Below are 22,127 nucleotides of genomic sequence, written 5' to 3' on the forward strand. Positions count from 1 at the left end.
CTCTCAGTTCTGTGACCAGTGTCACAACTGTGTTGACTGAGAATAATGGCAGGCTGGAAGCTGATAAATGAGAGCCGATAAAGTATCACGAACAGAGGAAGAACAATATCTGCTGAAACAGAGGGAAACCCATTCGAGAGATATCTGTCTGCCGTCAGTGTGAACACAGGGAGGTATAGATCAAGGCTGGTGCAACTGCAAAAAAAACCAACCAAAACCTGGGACTCCAGAGCAGTTCTCTTACACTCTCTGCTAGAGAGACAACACAAGCAAAAATGATCTCATATTATACTTAGTGAACAATCGCATGGAAATGAATTTGACTTATTCTACGCCGCTGACACTACACAAATACATTAAAGACTTCATGTGGCCCACTGTGCATTCTCTGTCATCCAGCCTGCTTACTTATTCATTCAAGGTAGCTTGCAGGAGCTGGGAAACCATAAGAAATATGTTCTTTCTCCTCCAGGCCAGAAATTTCTATCGATAGCCTGGGTAGCATCCATCTTCCCAAAGTCCACCAAAGGTCAGGAGCAGCATAACTTAGAAGCTGGTTTGCATTGGATTCTAGTCTGTATTCTGCATGTTTACTGACAGTCCCCCCATGGAGGCTGGGTGGCTCTGTGACACTTGTGCAGCCATCCACACACACACACACACACACACCGAGGAGCTGAGATGGCTGTCTTGTAAATCTGCTATGGTGTAGGGGGTGATGGTAAAAGCATTGTTTCACAGTCAATAAAAGTGGCCCTGGGGTGCTTGTAAGAACAGCAATCTGCAGCAGTTTTCCAAGACAACATCTTGGGAGTACCCAGGGGGGGTTTAAGTTGAGTCCCACCTCGTATTTGGAGTTAATTTTTCGGATAAAACCTAAAATAATAATGTGCCCGCCACATATTGCAGAATCTAATGGGAAAAGATATGGTGTCACTGGAAAGCAACATGCACACGAGAGCCAAATCTCACCCCAGGAGGGACAGCAAAGCCCATAATGCTAGCCGGCAATTAATAGCACATTCATTATTTATTGTTTAGTGTTGCTGAGGTGTTTTTTTTAGCATACATTTTGTGTGACATTTGCATAAACTGGCGGAAGAAACTGCTGTCATTCATATCCATATTAATCCATTTTAAATGGGTGTTTGCACCCATTTGTCAGCTAGCTAAAAATGTGCAAATGAGATAATGTTTTGAACATTAATTTCACTCAACCTTGCTAGAACATATGGCATATTAATGATGAAAATCACTCAATGTCAGTGAAAAGAATCTTCCAAATACTGTAACATCCTTTTCACTTTCTTTTAAAACATACTCCTGCTGCACTCCAACTATAGCAAACAACTTTCCTTGCATTAGTCCACAGTCTCTAACAGTACATGTCTATAAATGGTACAAAGCTATATGTTTTGGGTGAGGATACTGAAGGCACTGTCTAGCAGCTGCCTTTATGTCCTATGCCAGGTACCTTAGGGGATAATCCATGTTGTGAAATTGAAGTGCAGTGCTGGAATATCAACGCTTTTTTTTCTCCCTACTGGGAGTTTTAAAAAATGGAACAGAATTTGACTTCTTGGAGCCGGCTGGAGCAATGTAAACATCAAGATGGCAATATGGCAGGATGGGAGGTGCTGTGGAGGAGATCTTGCTGGAGAGGAGGCATAAATGAGACAGTAAAGTTAAAAAAAAAAATGCATCGTGTCAATTTTTAAAAAAAAGTGGCTAAAAAAGGCAACAGCTATTTATTTTCTAGTGTACATTGTAGAGATTAGCAAGAGCTAGCTTAGCATAAAAACTACAAGCATGGTAAGCATAACATGATAAGCAAACAATATATTCTATTAGGATTGAACACATTCCAACTTAACGTGTTATTGTAATCACATTGCATTTTCCAGTAATGCAGTAATGTGACGCGTTACTGTACTAATCTCGGTAATAATATAACAATATAATTAACTGTAATATCAGTATGTTGTTTTATGTGTTACATAATCTGCAGAAAAAAACCCACTTTTTTTTCCCTGTTCGATTGTGCAACAATCAACTTTTTTCAGTTGATGTGCTTAAAGGAGGAAAACGGTGAAGTGATCTACAGCTTTTGAGAAGTGGTGATATAGTCATTTCTTTTCACCTCTGTCAGCGCGCCCCAGGGCAGCTGTGGCTACAATGTAGCTTGCCATCACCAGTGTGTGAATGTGTGTGTGAATGGGTGGATGACTGAATGTAGTGTAAAGCACTTTGGGGTCCTTAGGGACTAAGTAAAGTGCTATACAAATACAGGCCATTTTACCATTTACCATTTTTATTTTTATTGCACAAAAGAAGTGCATAATGATGAAATGCAAACTGCATTTGGGATAGAAACATCTGCATAATATTGCTAATACAACTTCGACTTCTTGCAACCAACTGCACAGACATGCTAACACAAAGCTAGCAAGGAACCCAGAATAGTATTAAAGCTGATCCCATGCCGACTGTAGACTAGCAGGCAGACCCTGAACTTTAACAAAGGGAGTAATGAGGAGTCAGGCTTGCAGTCTCCATTTATACCTGTATATGTTTCAGTAGAATCATTGTAGTGATCACTTTGAAGTCCATTTGATCTTTGTCTATTTGGTTTTCATCTTTGCTTTGTGTTGTGTTGCCAGCTTTATGTTCATACATATAAACCAAAAAAAAAAAAAAGATTGTGTGTGTGTCCTCATTAGGATATGGATGTGTGCATAAGTGTACCCTGTATAAGTTTTATATCGTTAACTGATAATTATGTGGCAATGAATTTTAGGTAATTTTCTTCAGAGTAAAATAAAAGTAATATAACAAGGAAAGCAACTAATTCATTTATTCAGTAAGTAATTACGTCTGTACCATTTCCAGAGGAATGTTGTTTTTTTAAGCAAATTAACACTTAACGATGATTCATTCAACCATAAAAAAGGCACAGTGGCTACACATAAGAGACAATTTAGCAAGGAACCAATATTAAATTGTGTCTTCAGGCACTGTGTTACTATCAGCCTATCACAAAAACATGATAACACAGTTTGACAGGCGTATAATAGTATTTTGGCATAGCTTGTTGGTGATTTCCAAAGAGCTATTAGCCAAAACTTGACTTATCTGGTATATCTAAGATATGGTGTGCCGTGTCCCCTTTTAGAAATATCAGAAAACTGACAAGTGCAGGATTAATGAAGAAGTAGCAGGCCTAAAAAAAACTGTCTATAACAGATGAACAGTATCTAAAAGTCCTGTCTTTGAGGAGCAAAGACTTGAGACAGGACCTGAGATATACATCTAGCCTTTTAGTTGATCCATAGCAGTGAAGGTCTCCAGTCATCTGTAAAACACAGAGGAGGGTCTGTCGTGGTTTGGGGCTGCGTTTCAGCCAGGGATGTTGGGGATCTTGTCAAATTATTAATGCAGAGTAATACAGTCAGATTTTGAGTTATGCAAAATAACCCAAGACTAGACTGAAAATCAGTGGCAACAGGTCTAATGGAGTGATGAATCGAAATTCAGACAGTCTGTATGGAGGAAGGCCAGGAGATCAGTAAAACAGGGAGTATCTACTGCAATCTGTAAAACCTAGCAGATGTTCTGTCATGGTTTAGGGTTGCATTTCAAGATTGTCAAAATTTATTAAATTTCAAATGCACACAAGGATGGTCAGATTTTGATGTACCTTGCAGTACCATCTTGAAAGCATCTGATTGGCAATGGCTTCATTTTTCAGCATGAACCCACACACTGCCACTACAGCAAAAGCATATCAAGATAGAACAAAATAAAATCGATTGGCCTGCTCAGAGTCTGGACCGCAACATTATTGAAGCAGTGCGGGATCATCTTGACAGACAACAGAACAAAAATCAGCCAGCAAAGAAGAACTTTGAATGTCCTTCATGAAGCCAGGAGAACTATTCCAAAGGACTACTTACATAAAGAACACATGTTAAGGAGAGTTCACAGTATGTTGAAGAATAAAGGTGGTCATACCAAATATTGACTTTCAAGCTCGTTGGTATTGTACAAACTTTGCTTTTACCTTTTATGCGGTTTTCCAGGTATCTTTGCACGTTTCAATAAATAGCGGTTCCCATTCCCTATTTTCCTAGCAGAATATATAGAAACAGCAGATGAGTCGGAACTTTTGGACTCATTGTTTATTTTATAGGAAACAAATGAGTTTTTTTTCTTTTCAGGACTGAAAAACTATGGATGCACAGTTTGGGCACATCAGCGCAATCAAGAGGATTTTATGAAAACCCTTTTAAGACGTTGATTCACTAACCACATCTGTCCCTGCTCAAGATCAAAGTAAAGAAAAACAGTTAACCAAAGGTTTAAGTGGTGTAAGCCTTCTATCAGGAGAGCAGAAACAAAGGGATATACAAAAACCCCACCAGCCATCTGGCTTAAAAACTTGAAAGTTAAAGGGAGTAATTTGGAAAAGCAAATTCGATTCGGTCGCAGATGAAACAACACTTTGAGGTCAGGCAGTTCATCGTTAAACATTTCATCTGACTGGGCACTGTAAAATGTTATGTTGCTTCTGGCAAATGGAGGGCAGGGTTATGCATACAGCAAGATAAATGATACACACCGCACAAGGTCATTTGAGGTCTGCAAGAATAACGCCGTGGCTCACGCAGGATATATGAAAGACTGCTAAGAGGTACAGGATGTGGAACTGATTAACACAGATCAGCACACTGATTACACCAACTGAAAAACAAAAGCCAGGTACGGTTCACTGGTTATTCTCTAACAGACATTCATTGTGCTTTGTGTGACGACTACAAAACCAAACCCGCTCCTGTCTAATTTGGTTGAATTAATAAGCCATGTCCACATCTATTCAACTTGGCAAATGGTGGCTGTGAATTACAAGTCCCAATGTAATAGAGGAGAGAGCGGAAACGAAAGGCAGGTGAAGGCCAAACGACTTGCACGTGACAACTGAACACATCGTTACTGCCGCAACTCCCACGTAGAGCACACACACACACGCACAGCTGTTCTTGTTCATCCTCCCAAATGTCCCCGGAGTCAAGATACACGCAGAGTCCCTAGAGGCAGTTTTTGGAGGCATTCTTCATTTTGAGGTCAAGTCCAATCTGACCTACAGTACTCAACAATACAAATCCCTGATGGCAGAGAGGTGCTGGATGGATTTGAGTTTGCCATGAGCCTTTGACCTTGACTTGCTTTAGGGACACACACAGTGTTCCAGAATGAGCTTATTGTTTAGCGTGTACCCTTCCAGCCACACAACTTATCATCTATAGCCTTATATTGGCCTTAAGCGATTTGATTTTATATGTATATGCGAGAAACAAATAAATAAGGATTTAAATGATTTAATTCTTGCTACTGGCAGAATGTTGTAGAATATTATTTATTTTTGTTTTTGTTTAACACTATTGTCCTTTGAGATAGCTTACATAATTCGCAATCTAATTAAGCCTCTGCAACAACGTTGAGTTTCAGTAAGAACAAATGAAGAGGCAGTTTTTAGCTCCAAAATTAGCATTTTATTTGGAAGGTTGGGATCAGAGATGTATAATTTGTGTTCCAGTACACATGGTTATCCACAAAGCTTAAGTCCAACACCTTTTTCCAGTCTTAAAGCTGATTCCGTAATTAGTGCCGAGCATAACATCCCACCCCCAACCCTTTTTGGTACAAATTCAACAGTTGTGCTGACAAGATCACTACGTTAATTTCTTTCTTTTTTTTAAGTGTGTGTTTTTTTTTCTTTTTTTTTCTTACAAAAAACTCTCTTAACTTCTACACATTTAATGTCACCCAGATTTTTATTTTTTTTCTTTCCACTTTGTAAATAAATTTGGGAAACAATTTTTTTTTTCCTTTCTGTTGTCATGAAAAGATAAAAACATGCAAAAAACTTGAATTTGTAGTTCAAATTATACATTTACAAGTTTGGAACTTTTTGCACTTCTTCATATACTACATCAAAAGAAAGGATAAAGAAAAAAAAACATTATGTACACATTATCTTATCTTTTTACAGTGAAGTAAAACTTGAAAGTACCAGATGATGACTAAGGCAAATGAAGTGTACATAGATTAGACCAAAAAAGTTTTTTGTTGTTTTTGTAAAACACTACATCACTTCAAAGAAAGAGAACAAAAAGCTGCTACAAAAGTATGATTCATAACTCCCTTTATTTGCAACCAGCTGCATCATTTTTTAAATTTTTTTGTGTTTTTTTAGTGAGAAAGTCTAGATGTCTAGCATACTGTACAGTGTTGCTCGTAACTGTTTTTCTTTTCCAACCAAACTAACAAATGATCCTTCATTTCTTCATCGTTGTGGTTCATTTAAATAATCCTCAACAAACAGGAGCATTTTGTAACCAAAGGAGAAAAAAAAAGCATGTAGAAGCATACCAGAGTGTAACATACTTTGTTTGAAATCACTCCAAAAGTCAGTACCATTAAAGCCTTGAACATAAAACTAATCATTTAGATCCAAAAAAATGTACAAAAAGGCACATTATATCCCAGTGCTTCTGTACTGTGAAATTCAAGTGTAACTGAGCGCATTCAATACCAACAATCTGAATGGTGACAGTCCACCAGTGTTCCCTCCCACTTCCTCCATAACTGGACCACAGTCTATGCCTAAGCTTTCAACAAGCATATGTATGCGTAGACTACAACAATAAGCCTAGGTTGGTTGTTTTTTGAAAAAAATTCTGAATCAATGTTTATTTTTTTGTTTATTTTCTGTCATGGTTCTACCTTTCTCTCTCTCAGGGAATATCAGCTGTCCATGTCCATCAACAGGAAATCTTTCCTTTTCTTCATTTTTTTTCTCTCTCATCTTTATATCCTTCAGGGCGTGACTGTGTGTCCTAGTCGTCACTTCCACCGTACATGTCTGCCAGTTTTCTAAAGCGAGGGCCCCAGTCGTTGAGGTAATCGTAGTCCTGGTCGCCCCCGCTGCTGGAGGAGTTGAGGGAGCTTAGGGAGCCAGCTGTGGAGCCGCTGCCCTCGTAGTCGAACACTAGCAGGGAGTCGTAGGGAGGAGCGGTGGGGTCATTGTCTGCTGCCTTGAGTCCCTGTACAAAAAAAACGTTAGATGAGAAGATTAAACACCGTCTCCAACGAGGAGTGAGTCACGTAAAAATAACTCCCCACCCACTACCGCACACAAACGGCTGTACTGAAAACAGTCGGTCGCTCCCTCCGCACTTGTTCAGGAAATAAGGTTCTTGTCTGGATTAATCAGGCTCTACTGTTCCTGTGTGTTTCCTCTGTGTTGTTTCATTGGGATTCTCCTGATGTTTCCAGGCTGCTGGCTTGATCGAAAGCCAAGATTGAGCATGACCAGTAGCCTCAGATGACAGTTCCATCTCCCCTTCCCCCAACTAACACTCCTCTGGCTTTGTACAGGGAGCACGACTCTGGCACCGACACATGGTCGTCTATCATCAGATCAAAATATTTGTAACATTTTATATCTGAATGTGGCCTAAACACTACGCCTAACTGTGGCAACCAGCGAGAACGTGTCTCTGTGTGTTATCGTGAAGCCCGCAGTGCTGGTGGGAGCGGTTCTACTTTCAAGATCATGTTTGACATTCCAAGAAATCCTCACACCGGTGTGAAAAGTCCTCATGGATTGTTATTGATTTCCAGCCTCCTTCCTTAACGGGACTTGGGAGAGTTGATGGATTGCCAATCTAGGAGTTGAGATGCGCTTTGGCCATGAACCATGTGAACCAGGCTTCGTTTCTCCCTTTTACCCCCCGGAACTGAGGACACCCAACAAAAAATAAATGAATTAAAAATAAAGTGGAGCAAAATAACGCAGAGAAACGAGACCTCAGCTCGCTGGGAACTTGTCGAAGATTTATAGTTTCCTCCGCACTGCCATTACAGTGCTGAAATGCTCTCAAATAAAAAGATGTACTGAATTAAAGTGCCCGGGCACTTAGCGATTATTTTCCACTTGTTAGCTTTTTGTTAAGTATTTGCTCAGGGCTGTGGTGCTGATAATTTTGTGGGAAATATGACAGATGGATCGTTCATTACAATTACAACCATAATCGCTCTGCTGGTTATAGCCCCCTCCATCTACAACCACAACCCCACTGGCAGTTTCATAAGGTTAGTCAATCACGGAACTCACTGTAATTTCATTGTTAACTGAGTCATACACCGCACCGAAGATAATAACCACTCTTAGTAAAATGGTGAACTCGCTGTCTCTTTTTTGTGCCACGGTTAACAAAGAGATGTGCAATCAATCCACTGTAATCTCTAGGCACACCTAACCCCGCCAGGCTCTATGTAAAACAGTGAACGCAATCATTTAAGGTTTGCGTCCCTCTGTGGAGAGACGTCCCACCTGTGGACAACAAAGGTCATTTGAAGTTGGTGCTATTGTATTTAAACTACCCCCTCCCCCTCTGTCAGAACAAAGCAGGAGTTCAGTAATAGACCTTTGTTTGTCAGATTGTCAAGTTAAAGTCCTTCTGCTAAACCTATTCCTATTTTTTGTCCATCTAATTTAATTAGGAGACACAAGCTCCTGGGGCATGTGGAGACCATTCAGGATGGAGATCAGACACACTGCCCCTCCCCAGCCCTCGCTGTCTCCCTGCTCCTCTGGCAGATAGCCCTATCAGTTAGGTCGGATTCCAGCTCCATGTGCACGCTGAAGCTACCATGACAGAGCTTTAGTGGCAGTCAAATTTGGAACTAAAAACAGGTCAGGGTGCTCGGAAATGTCTCAAAGGTCTTGCAAGCACTATAAAATGATATGTTTAAAAAAAAGCTCAAGAAAAAAATAAGTGATCAAGAATGGTTTAAACTGTCAGGCTGCTACTCGCGGGACAGCACAGACTATTACATTTCATCACATATTAGCTGTTACGACAAGTAACATGGCTCACGGTGAGATTAAAATAAGAGGTGCCTGAGTAAAGGGATCTGAGAGATAGATGTTCGGGGGCAGAGCAGAGAGAGCTAGCTCTAATCTAAAAACATGGGCACCATCCAAAAACTAGGGGAGAACTCCATTTGTAATGCTGTGAAACTCTTGTCTGTTGGAGCTTGTGAAAAATATATGACTGCTCTTTTCATTTTACATTCTCCCTTCATGCTGGAGTCAATGATGGCCTGGGGCAAACGAGGGCACGCCGAACAGTTCACTGCGATAGAAAGCCAATGTATTGCTTCTCTCATCTCCTATTTCTATGCTGACACATCTATAACTCTACTTTGGCAGAAAGTGAGGAGAAAAACAATTATATCCAAGTGAGTTAGCATCATGTACTTTTTGGGCTTTATACATGTCTGAGTGGATATTTCTGAAATGAAAAAAGTTTCAACTTTCTGCTGGGAAAAGATGAAAACAATTCTCATAACGACTGATTCAATTTAAAGTACTTCTCTGTCAACTACAAGGGAGCGAGCAACTCCTTGATGCTCAGTCATATGAGCCAAATTGTTTATTTAGACACAAGTTTATTATATGAAAACCAGTCAGCTTGGAAATGAAATTCAAGCTTTGCGAGACCTCTGATCCTTTTATTTCAGCTCTTATCCTTGGATTTGATTTTCACCTCACCGCAAAACAATGTCAGATTTCAACAACATTACTGGCTGATGTTTTTACCTCATTGATGAAGTCTCCGATGTCTCCGGGGTGGGGTGCTGCCGACCTCATTGGGTACTGTGGCTCAGGGTGGAGGGGCCTCTCGTCTAGACGGCGGATTCCCACCGGCTTGATGGCATCGGGCTCTATCGTGTCCGGCTGCTGGAGCTGACTCAGGTCATAATCCTGGGGAACACAGACAGAAGGGACTTAGCTAAGCACCGTGGCAAGACCCCAAACTGAGTATGATTATTTAAATAGGTAAGCACATCCTGTGCTGTAAGTAGGAAGAAGGAGTTCAGCTCAGTGGAGGGGAGATTTTAAAGTTTGAATGCAGCGAGAAGAGTTGAGGGAACACGAGGGAAACTTTAATCTTCTTGTCTGTGAAGTACAAGCCCAGGGACAATTTGACACATAAAAAAGCGCCAGCGCTGAGGGGGGGCCAAGCTGAGGACCACATCATACGCTGCAGAGTGTTTGTACTTGGGCGGTGTGCTGCAGGAAGGATGTGCAGGCGACTGTTTTGCTCTAATCAATGCCCAGACACGGGATGGTGGATATGCATAAGCCATTCCTAATCCTATTAACATTACCAAGGCAACCTGAATGGCTCGCAGTTTGCGCAAAGTCATGGGCAAGGAAGAAGGAGGAAAAAAAAGGGTGAAGAGAAAAAAGGAGTTAAGAGCAAGAAAGAGGCTGTGGTGAAGAACAACCCAGCTGAGCTGAATGACTGAATGGTATCAGGGTGACAGCAGATATGATAGAGAAAATGCCATTTGAGAATCAGAGTGTGTGCCTAATAAGCGTGCATGATGGATAGTCCCTCTTTAAGAGATTTTCGTAATCCATCCATCTCTAATATGCCCCTTCAAAATTGTCTTTGCTCAGTTGCACACGTACCTACACACAGACACTCGAAAGAGTGGAAAAAACGTGCAGATATTCTTGAAACAATTTTACAATAAATCCTCAAATGAAGCACCAACATCCTGAATAGAAAAAACACAACCAAGCAAGAAGTCAGTTTACAAGTACTTTACTCCAGACATTTTTTTTTTTTTTTGCTATTTGATTTAATACCCAATAACAAAAGCTCTGTTGGTGAATGGGGTATAATAACAGTCACATGCCACACAAAAAAGGTATCCATCATCTTCGGCTCATTTCAGTCCAACTCCCATTTCACCTTGTCTAAGGTCGTGCTCCAGAAGGGTCAGGAACAAGTGACAGGAATTGCAATGGAGCCATATAATGGCTTAACTATGCAGGAAGGTCTAATGATATACCAGCCCCCTTCAGGGATCAGACTCTTCACACATACGCTGGCCTGATGAAATATTTGCCACCAGCGTTCATGACCCACATTCAAAGAAGACTAAATATTGTTAAGCATTATACACCCTATATAATATATATATATAAAAAACATGCTTCAAAATGCAAGGTGCCTGTTAGAGGATTATTTTGTCGTTCTGTTTTACTGTGATACGTTTGGTCGACAGATTACTACCATTCTCATGTCCTTGCAATTATAAGTTTATCATTAGCTCAGCATAAAGACTAGAAATAGGTCTGCTTGTTAGCAGTTCCCCATCTTCGCTGAGGTTACTTCTTACTGTGCAGATTTGAGCATAGTTTTCCTTTTCTTATATACAGCAATATTAATAAAACAAGAGTAAAAAAAAAAAAAAAAGAAATCCAAAAATTTTAAACTATTTGAAAGCTGTAGATGTAGTTCAGTAATTATTTTTCTTTTGCTCAGGGTTATGAAAATTTTAAATAATGACCAAAGGTGCAAAAAAGCAAGCGCTATTTTCTAATAAATTTGGAGTTCTCCTTGAAGTTAAGTCATAGTTCCTCTGATGTGCAGAATGTCTTCTTATCTGTGTAACAGGTGGTTAATTTGTTTCATTTATTGAAAAATAAATCAAAACCTTTTGGGTTTTTTTCAAAGCATGCCTTCAAAGCCACACTGGGTTAGGTTAAGGTGAAGGAAATTTTCCTGAGGTCACTTATGGAAGCAGATGGCTCTTTCTCTCCCATTTTTTTTAACTTGCAAACCTGTCCGCAACTGCTTGTCCATCTGTCATTATTTCCTTATTATTACTTTTTTCAATGTGTGCTGAGTGGGTGCCTGATCAGCTGTCTGCCTTTGATGAAATGCGTACTTCACAGAGCAATACAAAACCAGGGCAATGGCAGCAACAACTAAAATCATATACTCTGAGCGCACCCAATGGTCTGACACTTCAATTTCCTCCCCAGCGGGAGATAGGGAGAACAGAGGTGAGCATTATAAAGTCCACATTGCTGGGAAAGTCAGGTCTATTTTTTACCCAACACTGACTTCGCCGATTCCACAGACAAGACCATTTTCTCCTGGCTCCCTGCCCTTCTCAGCACCACTCAAAATGGAAGCTTGTTTTCCCTCAATAAATCGCTGCACCCGCTCGTTTGCCTTTGAAGGGTGTTATATCATGTGGCTGTTTCCTTTTCAACATGTTTTGGGCCACATGTTTGTGCATTTTGTGCTGGAAAGTGAGGACGCGAATACACAAGTGGTTCAGTCCCTCCTGTCTAATCACTGGCAGATGTGTAATGGCTTTCCAGTCGTATTGTTACCTTAGACAGGGCTTCATTATTGTGCCACAGCAGATGTCTGTCTCTAAATGACATCAGCTTACCAATTACAAGTCTCCCAGGCTAATTTGCTCCTGCTCTGGGTCAGGCTGGGGTCTCCCGCACATTTCTGCTATATCTAAGCCACCAAAGCACTTCAGCAAGCAGCAAGAAAATAGCCCATTTGGTATATTACTGCCTTTTTTTATGAAATGATTCCATTTTGCTAACAAGGGGTTATTAGGACAATTGAATTTGTGTCTGTGTGTGAGCCTGATCAGTGCGGGATGATACAGAGATGTGACTCTACCGATGCCTGTGGCAATGCATGTCTGTTGTGTTGGTGTTGCGAAGCGGAGAGCAGTTCCAGTTGAGAGACATTCCCAATATTTCTGGAACCAATTGGATCAAAATGTGTTCGCCTTATTGATTCGAGCTTTCGATTTCCAGCTCCCTCCTAGAAAAAAAACTTCCAATTTACGTCTTACAATTCATTGTGAATTGCTGAAGTGTATCCTGAAGCGGCACAATGAGCAGACCTCATGCTAGAATGAAGCATTGTAAGTCTATGCATGCTTGGAAAAGAATCTAGGTGGTCCTCTATGTCCTCAGTAGCTTCAGCTATGCAGAAATTGCTTCCGTGCTGCATAAATATGACCTAAATATTCCACACCAACAAAGACCACACACTGTACAGCTAGATGATGTGTATAGCATGGCATTTCTCTGCAGTTTGAATAGACTCCTAAGCTGCAATAACACAAAGGTTCTCCACAAAACAAGAAAAGAAAGAAAAAGAACAAAAAGTTGTTTGGGTAAACATATAAACATGTTACAATGCAGAAAGAATTTTAGAAATCTGAGCATTATTGTCATTATTATTAACTTAAAAAATGTGCTGTTGTGGAATTTTGATACTTTTTGGATACATCAAAGAACTACAGTTATTTAGGACCATTAAAATCTGGTTTATTTTACTGAAGTTACTCTTAACTGCCCCTGAGATGTTTTCTTGTTTCATATCTCCCTATACTAAACTATGCTGACACAGTCCAAATTAAAAAAAAAACAGTAACTTTGCATTTGTAAAGTATTTCTCTGTTACTTTATTTATTAATGCCTAATTGATATAGACATCAAAACATACAGTAATGTGCAAAAATCAAAAATAGAGTCTCTATAATTCTAACCAACTTGAAAGTCGATATATGGTACAATCACCTTTACTCTTTGACACACCTGAACTCTCCCTGGCAAGCTTTCCTAAGCAGTCTTCAGGAATAGTTCTCCAGGCTTCTTGAAGGACACTGAAAGCTGATTGACGGTGGTCTATCATGTGTTTTTCTATTCAGGTATACTTGTATTTGGGGTCTTTGTCATGCTGAAACATTTCCATGTTGCAATTAAATGCTTTGCAGATGATACTACATGGTAGATAAAATCTGATTGTACTTTGCTGCGTTCATAAGAATGAAGTTTGACAGTGAGAGCAGACCCAAACCACGACAGAGCCTCCGCCGTGTTTTACAGTTGGCTGTAGACTCTCGTGCCGTACTTCTCTCCTGATCTTCTCTGAACATACTGACAACAATTTGAACTAAAAATTTCACACCATAAGACTTTCTGTTAATTTTGATTATAGTACTTGTGTAAGTTTGCATCACTCAGCCTTTGTTTGCCTGATGGATATGGATTGTTTTTTAGGCTTAACATTTTGCATTTTGTCCTTCACTACTTCAGTTTCCTCAGTTCTTTTTAGGGCACAGTGCACATCGTGGTGAAATATGTCAAGTTTTTGGATACTAGCTCTTTGGGAATGACCTTCTTGGTGCAAAAAATACTTTGTTAAATACCTGTGTTGTCTGTGGTATTTTCAGTAGATTCAACTAAATTGGGGTGAGGGTGTTTGCTAGTAACTAATACAAGGCATAAAATGAAAATTCATCAATTATCAATTAAGTTAAACAAAAAAAATATCTGAAAATAATCAGGTACACTGGACTGAAAATGAGTGAAAAAAGCAGCAATTATCCATAAAAACATTTGCTGCTTTGAAAGATCCTTTAGAAACCCAGGGAAACTATTGCTCAGGACCATTTTAAAAACAAGAACGTCTGGTTCCTTGTAAACAAAATATAAAGAAATGTGGGGTAGCTCAAGGCTTGTGCACAGTACTCTATGATTCATTTATTATTTATTATTAATTTAACTTTTCAATTCAGCACAGTTTGGGTTTTATATTGTTTGTTTGGGGCTGAATAAAAAAGCAGACACTGCCACAAATGTCATCAGATTCTCTTAAAATCATTTAAATCCTGGTACAATTCACAATCAGTAATTAACATCTGTTGTTACCTATTCTATTGAGAACAGCAGGTTTTCTGATTCTCCAGAGGCACACCCAAACTGTTATGATTCTTACCTGATCCTCTTCTCCTCCACCTTCTTCATCATACTTCAGGATGTTGTCTCTCACGTCATCCTCAGGATCGATAAGGAGCTGCTTAGCCTGACGTTCTTTATCACGACGCTTCATCCACACCACAAACATCAGCACGAGAACTAATAGGCAGAAAGAAAGACAGCTCTCATACAATGAAAAATAATAACCTGCATATTTTCATTCAAATGTAATCGGATCCAGTGTTTTAGAGCTTGGACGTGGGCCTGATCAAGGCTATCTTTTTGGTAATCCTGCGGTAATCTAGTGATATCTCGGATAATGTTTAGCTGTCTTTATAATCCCTGTGTGCGTTCGCGTGGTGTGCTGTTTGAGAGAGCCACTGAGACACTCACTGAGGAGGATGATGATGCAGAGCAGAATGGATATGATGGCGCCTGTGCCTAGGCCGGCAGCCATGATGTGCTGCTGGTCAGTGCAGTCTCCGTTGATGTCGCACTGGCACACTTTAATCCGCAGGTAGGAGGTGTTAGACATTGGCAGGTTGCCTGAGTCTGTGATTATGATGGGGATCTCATAGATACCACTTTCAAGGAAGCCAATCTTCAGGCTCACCTGAGCATAGTCACCTGAGAGACGGACAGGAGAAAAGAGCTGTCTTAGCACCTTGTTAGAGGAAACACATTTTGAGTGGTGAGTCTAACGATTAAATAACTCAGGCTGTTTAAATATAAAAGAGACAGGAAGCCTTTCATAGGGGATTAAGTCTAAACTCTGAATGCTTGTTTGTGTAGACTATGTTCGCAGCGTGATTACACTCCTATTACCACAAATATGCAACATAAATTCCTACCTGGAAGTTGCATCAGCATATCTAATCCAAAACATGGTCCTGATTTGGATTTGGAGCTTATAAATCTACTGAATGCGTTTTGATAATGCTGCTTAGGCTAAATTCCCAGCTGCGATAATCCAAATGCCATTATCCTATTAAGATATATTCACTGCGTCTCAACTCGCACCATCTAGTAGCTAACAAACAACAGATGAGTTCCTACACTCGTGTTTTGTTGTAAATTAGCATAAACAATTAATGACTGCTGAGTAAGGTAATATATTGTTTCACTGTCAGATCTGGCTGTGTGATTTCTACAGCGTGTAACTAATACACAAATTTCACAAGTGCTTTGGAGGATAACAGATGTGAATGCTATAAATACTGTATGATTTGAGACTTTGGAGTTTTCTAATTAATCATCAAATGCCACTTTTTACTTTTCTTTTACATCAACAAACACAAACGTGGGCACGCAAGCGCAAAACAGCCGAATTGCCTTCTGTCACACGCTATCTGGGGAACAGCAAAACGAAGGTTAGTTTTACTAAATTAGCCCAGGGCTCGAGCGCCTGAGCAGCACGGTGAAATCATAGTCTGTATCTTACCGCTGATTCTTGTTATGGTCCAGTTTCTCCGAACATCAGTGGGCCTGTTGGCTAACTCAAAGGTGAATGGCCCAGCATTTGGGCTCAGGTCTCCATCAAATGCAGTGATGTTGATGGCATTCGGCTCTGGCTTTTCACATATTTCCACCTCCTGAGGGGACACCCGGGGCGCATTGTCATTGATATCCAGTAGGAAGATTTGGAGAGTTCCTGTGCCACTTGCTGGCGGTATACCTGTGTAAAATAAAAACACACATATAGTTAACATCAACTTTTTACGAGACGCAAGATTTCCCAAAATTCACATATGGAAAGCAATACTTGCTATTGAAATGCCATTTCTCATTTCGCAGTTATTATACAGTGGACATAGAAAAGTAAAGCATGAAGTTTAAACTTTGGGTTCCACTCTAAAAAGGTTTTTGCTCTAGTGGAGGAAGATCCGCACAAAATGAATACTGATCTGAGAATTTAATCTTATGTGGGGAGATGGGCCGAAAGACTTGGATATCAGCACATTTAGTGTGTGTGTGTCTCTGAGTGTGTATGTTTGTATGTGTGTCTGAAGAACGTCTTCCTGACGAAGGGCACGGGTCGGGAATACTAAAGCAGACAAACAGAGCCCACTGTCGCTCCTCTCAGGCTCCTCTATGTATTCACTCAGCTAAGAGGCTTTTTTACCATTCAGGCCACGCTCAAAGGAGCTAGTCATCCAATCCTGACCCATTAATGCTGAGAAACCTCTTTATTGGTGGAGTTTTTAAGCCTATTGGCCTAAGCTATGCTCCGTAGAACAGGGTAAACCTGAACAGAGGTAAATCCTGCCAGTTCAGAGACGAGGTGAATACATCCACATGCTCTGGGATTGCTAGCACATTAACCCCCCAATAAGGTGCTCGGCGTTTCAGATGTGCCAAGTGCCTGGTTTAAGGTTGACCTTCGAGAATTGAGAATGTCTTTGTGGCTTTAACCGAGATAGATTTTTTTTTCAGCAGATGCATTGCACTTGTGCACTGGCTTCAGGTGAAACACATCACAGAGGTAGTCAAAGTGATGCAAGGTGGAAGATAGACCTTTGAGAGGTAGGCTACACTAGACAGCTAGGCTTCCTTTAGAGAAGTGAGTATTAGCTCTTACTGCATGCTCTAACAGTAAGGCCTGGAACAGAGCGCTTGTGACAGCCTGGCTAAAACACAAAAAAATAGATTCTGTGCATCGCAGGAACTAAGCAGATATTTATTTTTTTTAATTTTTAAACCACTATACTACCATCTACATAGATACGTACCGTTGTCAGTAGCCAGGAATGTTGCATTGTACAGATTGTTTTTCACGTAAGGTGATTCTCGGTCCAAAATGGCAATCGTTGTGATCCGGCCGGTGTTTGTGTCGATCCTTAACCAGTTGGCTGGATCTGAGAGTTTGGAGTACCTGAAGAGAAATACAAAGAGATTCACACAGTGACTCGTTATTTCAAGCCAGGCGTTATTTACTGAGTTTTCTGATAAAAGCAACGAGAATGTCTCAAAGGTTTAATTTTATATTCTGCTGGGGAAAAAAAGTCTGTTTCCAGCTTGGCATTTTATTCTTTTTGTCTTTATTAGTTTACACGGAATAAATATTTTAGACCATGAATTTTTACATAATTATTCTAACTTTGGAGAGCAGCCTCACAGGGGAAACCAAACTCAGTAGCTCAAACTAATTTGTAGGACAAGCCGTGGAATTACAAAGCTAGCTCATTTCTCATGGACTGTTTTCAAGCAGATAAATACTTCCACTGCCAAATAGCTGTGATGAAAAGGAAAAAAATAAGGCTGAAGAATGAGATGGAGAATGCTGCTGGCTGCTAAGTGTTATCTTAACAGGCCTAATGGAGAGAATAGCTGTCACCTCAACCTACCATATTACTCCATATTTTTCACACATGCTCAATAGCATTATTCATATTAGAAGCTGGATGTGATGTACTTGAAAAGGGGAGAACACATTCGAGGAAATTGGGCTAACTTTAAAGATTAGAGGAATTCTTCCAAATTTCCACATCTGAAAGGTGGACTCGAATCTTTTGAAGAGGTGTAAAGTTTCAATCAGACTCTCCTTTTTACTTTTTACTGGAGAATGTACCTGATGGTTTGCTGCATGAAGCGATCAGGATCCTGTGCACTGAAAGTGGTCAGTGTTGACTGTGGCATCATTCCCTCTTCAAGCCTAACGAATTTGGGGTTGGGCTCAAAGTAAGGACTCTCATTGACATCTATCACTCTGATGGAGACGGTGGCAGTGGACTGTCGGGGAGTGTGGATGCCTTTGGCCAGGGGAACTTCATTCCTCGCTTCCACTGTCAGCACATACGTCCTGCTGGTCTCATAATCAATAGGCTGAAAAACAGTAAAAGAGATTGGAGTGAATCACACCTTAAACATATAGGGTAAATTAAATCACATGAAAGTTGTGGTTATGTGTCACTGATCTGAAAGCAATAACTAAATCATTTTCTTCATCTTTGCCTGAAAAATGCTACAGTGAACACTTGCATTGGACAGTGGGACGAGATAAAGAGACTAAACCCTTTTATGGTCAGCTCAAGGATACAAAACAGCAGGAGAGCTGGTGTAAGAGATGCGCAACCAATCTTTTCCATTTGAATGTGGTCGGAATTAACAAAAAAAAAAGGATTTTAATCTTTCATTATATTTTAAAATTTCGATTTTGCACAATATTTGCTAGGAACAAAGCTTTTACAAAATATGAATTGCTGTCACTAAATTAACCTTTGTAAAAAAAAAAATCAAAAACGAAATCGGAGAGGTGCTGCAATTTCTCAGTACTCGTCTACAGATGCTTTACACAAAATTATTTTTCTACTTTCAGATAATTAATCAGGACGGATTGCTAATGGGTTTTTACTGACAAGAGGTGAGATGACATATGAGGCAACTTTCCTTCTATTAAATCCATGCATGTTCTAATCAAATAAACATGCCACATGTTTTTCATGCCAGACCACATGTCATGTATCATTGCAAACATATATGCATACATATACTATGCGTTTCCATGGGATTACAGGCTGTTTGAAGAGCTTTTTCAATAGGAGGCTTTACCTTGACGACTGTTACCAAGCCCTCATTAGTGGTTGGATCAGTGGGCACGGAGAACCTGCCGGTGGGGTCGCCCCCGGTGATTTTGTAGACAGCATTCCAGGCCGGCGTGTTGGGCTGGTCCTTGTCAGTCACTGTCAGGTTAGCCACAATGACATTCACGCGGTTTTCAGGCACCTCGCCGAAAAACTGCATGAATAAACCATGAACACAGAGAGCAGCGAGCTGTTAGTGATACTGCTGTGGCAGCGAAAAATACACTGAGCCTTGCCTCACACGGCACAGCAGGACCGATCTTGGGTAAATAGATATCTAAGGTAACTTATCATGTCGTCATGGTCATCTCATTCCCCGTGCTCCCCTGATAGCACAACAGTAGCATTACAAATTTCAGTGATTCGCAGGCACAGTAAGTGCCTCTTTCACTCGGGCAGGCATCCCCTGTACTTGCATGTGTCAACATTTGGAGGGGGATATAACACTTTACGCATGGCTGGTAACTTGTATATCTGTGTATGGCTTCAGAAATGCAGGGCAAGCAGAACTAGGTAAGTGAGCAGAACTGATAGCTGAGTGCATATATCTACATTGGGGTGAAACAGGAGTCCTTGTGGTGCCTCTTTTACGCTAAGATTGCTGTGCTGACATCTCCGATATGAGCTTGTTTCTTACCGTCTCAGCAGTAAACTCTGGCGGGTTGTCGTTAATGTCAGTGACTCTGATGACAGCCGTGGCCGTGTTAGAGAGGCCATACATGGGATTGCCCTCCATGTCACTGGCCTGGATTATCAGTGTGTACTGTGGCACTTTCTAAAGGGAAAGAAAAAAGAGGCTGAATTAGCATCACTCCCAACGGCATCATCAAAAAATCTCCATTTGAAGCTTCATAAAAACAGGATCCATTCTTAAGACTATTGAATTGATTGAGGCTCCCTATTAAGAAGGCAGCACACTGTAAATCAGTATTAATGTGTCCAAATAAAGTGAAACCAAACTGAACAGGCTAGCTTCATAATTATCGTGACTGATGGTGGGTTTTTTATATTAATCTGGTTTATTTCCTGTGAGGTACTCTGAATTTGTTTGTGTGTCTCTGTGTGCGCGTGCGAAAAGTACATCTCTGCTCTGGACAGTATCATGAAGCTAACAAATGACTCTTTTCATATTAAAAACCACTCAGGTGATGGACCAGTTGCTAGGTAATGAGAGTCGGCCAAATTACTTTGATGGTGGCAACTGGTGGACATAAAATGGTGGCCCCCAGGGCGGAAGTGATTGAGCAGCCACCTCAGCCAGATTGCCCTCACTAGAATTGAACCAACTGGCAAATAGCTGTATATATTACTTTATTTATTATGAGATAGATCCCTGCAATTCCAGAGATAGAAAAATAAGATGAAAGTACAGCTCGTAGGCTAGAAAAAAGACAGAAGAAAACAAACAAAGAAAAGAAAAACACAGAGAAGGTGAAAATGAAGAAAGTCCAGTTCTACTTCTCTTTTAATTCTAAATAAGAAATATTCCCGTTGGCTTGTTAGCTCTCAGACAGCCTTGATATATGTTTAAGCAGGTTTGGCATTCCTTTAAAAAGGAATCGAAACATAAACCTCAAATGCACTGATATATCTCCAGAGTAAGAAGGTGAAGAACGTGGAATATAATGGATGGCCTTGCTAATGAAGGTGTCACCTAAATGCAGGTGCAGTATGCCTATTAAATCAACCTTCTTAAACACTATTTTTACAGTCAGAGTAAGGTAGTAACAGTATTTGAGCAGATTAAACAAGCACCAAGGAAAGAAAAGTGTCAAATACCTCTCTGTCCAGGCCTGCTGCCACTGTAATGATGCCTCCGGTTTTGTTGTTGATGGTGAACATATTGGAGGTTGGACTCTCGGGATTCTGAGACAAGATCTTGTAACGTAGCATCCCATTGGCTGTTTTGGGGTCATCTTTGTCAACAGCCGTCACTGTCATAACAAATGATCCTAAGGGATAGAAAGAACGAGACAGGGTGTCGATATTTTCACGTCACCGCTCTAATTGGCAATAAAAAACATTAGAAGTTCAGCGAACGCCGCTACGCTGAACACAACTGGAATTATAGCTCTGCTGTAATACATCCTTAATGCTTTTGTTTTCTTATAATACAGCTGCTCGCTAGACAAAGTGATAACACAGTGGCCACCCCAGAAATGCCATCAATACTCTTTAATCTGCAAACACAGTGGTAGAGAATACACTTTATTACCTGGCTTGGAACCCTCTGGAACGGTGCCATTCCAGATCTGATGGGTGAACTCGGGTCTGTTGTCATTCATGTCGATCACATTGATCACAATATCAATAGGGTTTTCAACTTGGTTTCCATTCAGGTCTACTGCATGAGCTCTTAGCTGGAGGAAAATACAAACACATCTGTACTACAAGCACTGTTCAAGTAAAGGATGTTCTCATACGCATAAACAACATATCAACCTATCAAACTTTGTGTTAAAGCCATTACAAGAATTAGTCTTATACCAACTTGTGTGCGGGTTACTGCTCACATGCAGTGCCTTGAAAAGTAAAAAGTAAAAAGTATTTGGAGCACGTTTTGCCACGTTACAACAACATATTTTAACAGAGATTATATGTGATAGCCACATAAAGTGTGGCGTGCATTTGTTTTCAGCCTCCTTTACTTGGATAGTCCACCTATGTGTACTTTAACTTCATTATAAATACAGCTGTTCTGTGAAGGCTTCAGAGGTTTGCTAATTCAAATGTATTTATATAGGTCCAAAACAAACAACATGTGCCTCAAAGTGCTTTATATTTTAAGGTAAAGACCCAACAACAATACAGAGACAACCTTAAAATAACCTCCTATGAGCAAACACTTGGCAACAGTGGGAAGGAAAAACTCTCTTTTA

General features: G+C 40.3%; 1 protein-coding gene across 1 annotated transcript in view; it reads right to left on the reverse strand.

Annotated features, from left to right (window-relative positions):
• Positions 1-5,526: 5,526 nt before the first annotated feature.
• Positions 5,527-22,127, reverse strand: part of cdh2 (cadherin 2, type 1, N-cadherin (neuronal)) — a 63,336-nt gene continuing 46,735 nt past the window's right edge. The window contains exons 6-16 of the mRNA XM_084911843.1: positions 21,464-21,608; positions 21,028-21,200; positions 19,886-20,023; positions 19,217-19,402; positions 18,237-18,490; positions 17,398-17,540; positions 16,110-16,343; positions 15,062-15,295; positions 14,688-14,827; positions 9,668-9,832; positions 5,527-7,103 (exon numbers count right to left, since the gene is read on the reverse strand). Coding sequence (XP_084767969.1) covers positions 6,897-7,103; positions 9,668-9,832; positions 14,688-14,827; positions 15,062-15,295; positions 16,110-16,343; positions 17,398-17,540; positions 18,237-18,490; positions 19,217-19,402; positions 19,886-20,023; positions 21,028-21,200; positions 21,464-21,608 — 2,019 coding nt within the window. The 3' untranslated portion in view covers positions 5,527-6,896. The remainder of the gene's footprint in view (positions 7,104-9,667; positions 9,833-14,687; positions 14,828-15,061; positions 15,296-16,109; positions 16,344-17,397; positions 17,541-18,236; positions 18,491-19,216; positions 19,403-19,885; positions 20,024-21,027; positions 21,201-21,463; positions 21,609-22,127) is intronic.

This window comes from Perissodus microlepis, chromosome 18, assembly GCF_051167445.1.
Source record: "Perissodus microlepis isolate ML-2025 ecotype Zambia chromosome 18, ASM5116744v1, whole genome shotgun sequence".
In the NCBI taxonomy this organism is placed as follows: Eukaryota; Metazoa; Chordata; class Actinopteri; order Cichliformes; family Cichlidae; genus Perissodus; species Perissodus microlepis.